The 2,655-nt window shown below is 65.5% G+C and overlaps 1 protein-coding gene across 2 annotated transcripts in view; it reads left to right on the top strand.

Annotated features, from left to right (window-relative positions):
* The first annotated feature begins 1,913 nt into the window (after positions 1–1,913).
* The window catches only part of KDM7A (lysine demethylase 7A), a 70,414-nt gene continuing 69,672 nt past the window's right edge, over positions 1,914–2,655 (top strand). For both annotated transcript variants that reach the window (XM_037387681.1, XM_037387680.1), the window contains exon 1: positions 1,914–2,185. In XM_037387681.1, the coding sequence (XP_037243578.1) occupies positions 2,070–2,185 (116 nt within the window). In that variant the 5' untranslated portion in view covers positions 1,914–2,069. The remainder of the gene's footprint in view (positions 2,186–2,655) is intronic.

Below are 2,655 nucleotides of genomic sequence, written 5' to 3'. Positions count from 1 at the left end.
GAAAGCCTCTTGGTATGTGTTATTTCCAGAAACCATGAAATCATCATTTGTTACTTTACCCCTCTTAAGCTTAACAGCTTTTTAGAGGACTGGTGTGTCTGCGGCCACATTCTGAGTTGCTGAAATAGTGAGACGTGTTGGAAAACAAGAGTACCAAAGCACCCACTAACAACATCCTGCAGGTCAGAACTCCGAGCACTTTCTAAATAGGTCAGGGTTTGGTCCGAGAATCTGGTATTTCTTGAAGATGTCCTTTAAATTTCCTTTACTTCTCCATTTGGTCACGTAGCCTGTGTGCTGGATTTATTTGTTTTGCAGTTCTTTGCTGTCAAATCATCATCTCGTGTTGCTGTCTTATATAAATGTTAACATTAGCTAGCTTCACAATAACAGCCTGGAAAGGAAACATTTACTTCTGAGCTTCCCCCTGCCAAGCAAATGTAGTGTATGTTTTTTTTTGGTGGCTACCAGTGGTTAAGGGCATGGGATGTAAAATTATAATGCTGTATGCACGGTTAGTCTATTACAGTTATGATCACCATAACATGCATTTTAACATTTGTTGTTTCGCTTTTAAATTGGTGCGTTCAGTGTGGAGGGCAGGACTCCCCATTCCCTTATGTAACATAATCTCCATAGGTTCTTGAGGATCTGCCTGCCAACAGTGAAGAAATGAAAAAAGATGAAAACCCCCTCCATTTTAAGCTCTACTTTTTTGTTCTTGATGACACATAACGAATGCATCAGTGTTACTTTTGCGTCCTGAAAGAAAGGGTGATGGCATGGAATGGAACTGCCATGTAACATGCAGAGAGCTTGAAAAAAAACAAACGGACTGCGAGCCCCAGCTCACCAGCATGGAAACACCGGCCTGTCCACGGGCTCCACCACGCCAGGTGTGCCGCTTGCCTGAGGCGCCCCTAGCAAAAAGGGCGGCTGTGCCCGCGGCAGCACACCGTGTGGCACCGGCCCGTGCCCTGGGGGAAAAACCGTCTTCGAGAACCGCGGCGAGCGGAGGCTACTGCATCGCCCTGCCCCCTCCGGCCGGGCCTTCAGGCACTTTCCCTGACGCTACTTGGGAAGAGCGGAGCTACACGCGAAGGAGAAGCCCCCCCGGGCAGGCCTGCGCGGGTCCCACGGCCGGACCCAGGGCGGAGCCGGCAGCACGGGCCCCGGCGGCGGCGGTACTGCCGGACACCTGCTCCCACCAAGCACCTCCAGCCGCTCGGCAGTGCCCGCCGCAGCGGGGTCTCAGGCGGGCAGCAGAGCCCTCTCCGGCCTGCCCTCCCGCTCCCTAACAGCGGCCCCCGGCCGAGGCCGGCGGTGCCTGCGGGAGAACCCCACGCCGGAGGCACCGCGCCGCCGCAGCGGCCCCGCAGCAGAGCCCCCGACCCCCCCCACCGGGCCTTCGGCCGCCTTCGGCGTTGCTCGGGCGCTTCCGCCGCCGCGCTTACATAAGGGGGAGGTGGCGCGCGCCGCGGCCCGCCCTCTCGCTGCCCGTGTCCTCGCGGCACCCTGCCCCTCCCCCTCCCGCGTGACACCGCCCGGGGGAGGAGAAGGGCAGGGCCAGCGCGTGCCTCCCCGCGCCCCGCCCCGCGGCGGGAGGGGCGGGCGGTGGCACGTGCGCCCCCCTCCCCGCCCCCAATGGCAGCCCGCTGCCCCCGCGCACGCTCAGTGCCGGCCGCTCGGCGAGGCGGCCGGGCCGGCCCGGGCCGGGCCGGGGTGGGGGTGGGGCGCGGGCTCTCGGCGGGGCGCAGGCGCGGAGGGAGGGCCGCCGGGCGGGGAGGGCACGGGGGGGCGGTCCCCCTCCTCCTCCTCCTCCTCCTCCTCCTCCTCCTCCACCACCACCCCCTACTCCCCCCGCCTCCGCGGGGGCCGGGTGACGCACGTGCGCGCGCCCCCGCGCGCTGTTGTGCGCTCGCTCCCGCGCCGCCTGCCCGTGCCTGCCTGCCGGCAGCGGGGCGCGCGCGGCGTGTGGGGCTGGCACGCGCGCTGTTGTTATTGGTGCCGCCGGCCGCGGCAGGGGGAGGGGGAGCGGGCGGGCGCCTCAGTCAGTGAGTTCTTTAAAGATGGCTGGAGCGGTGGCGGCTGCCGCGACTCCTGTGTACTGCGTGTGCCGAGAGCCCTACGACGTGAGCCGCTTCATGATCGAGTGCGACATCTGCAAGGACTGGTTTCACGGCAGGTAGGCGCTGGGAGCCGCGCGGGGCCGGGCGGCGCGGGGGCAGGGGCGCCGGGTCGGCCGGCCACCGGGCACAGGCGGTGGCAGTCACCCTCCCCCCGGTGACGGCCGGGGGGACAATGGCTACGCGGCGGCAGCACGGGGGCGGGGGGGGTGGTGGTGGTGGTGGTGGTGGTGGCGGAAACCGGGCTCTTGTCTGCTCCGGCTCCCCCCCGCGGCGGTGGCAGCGGCCGGTGCCGGCCAGCGCTGCCGTCCCTGGGCACATGGGCTCGCGTTTGCGAGGGGCGGCCGGGCCGGGCGGGGGGAGGCCGGTTATGGAAGAGCAACAGATGCGGGGCTCACCGGCGGGGCCGGCGCCACCCTGAAGTTGAGCCGGCTTCGGGGAGGCGTCGTGTTCCCCCCGCGCCCCCTCCCCCCGGGGGTCTCTCCCGGGACAGGGCGGTCTCTTGGCGGAGAAGTGCGGGGGGGACACG

The sequence above is a fragment of the Falco rusticolus genome, chromosome 5, assembly GCF_015220075.1.
Source record: "Falco rusticolus isolate bFalRus1 chromosome 5, bFalRus1.pri, whole genome shotgun sequence".
NCBI classification, from domain to species: Eukaryota; Metazoa; Chordata; class Aves; order Falconiformes; family Falconidae; genus Falco; species Falco rusticolus.
Note: the sequence above shows the minus strand (reverse complement) of the source record. Positions and strands in the feature narration are given on the sequence as shown.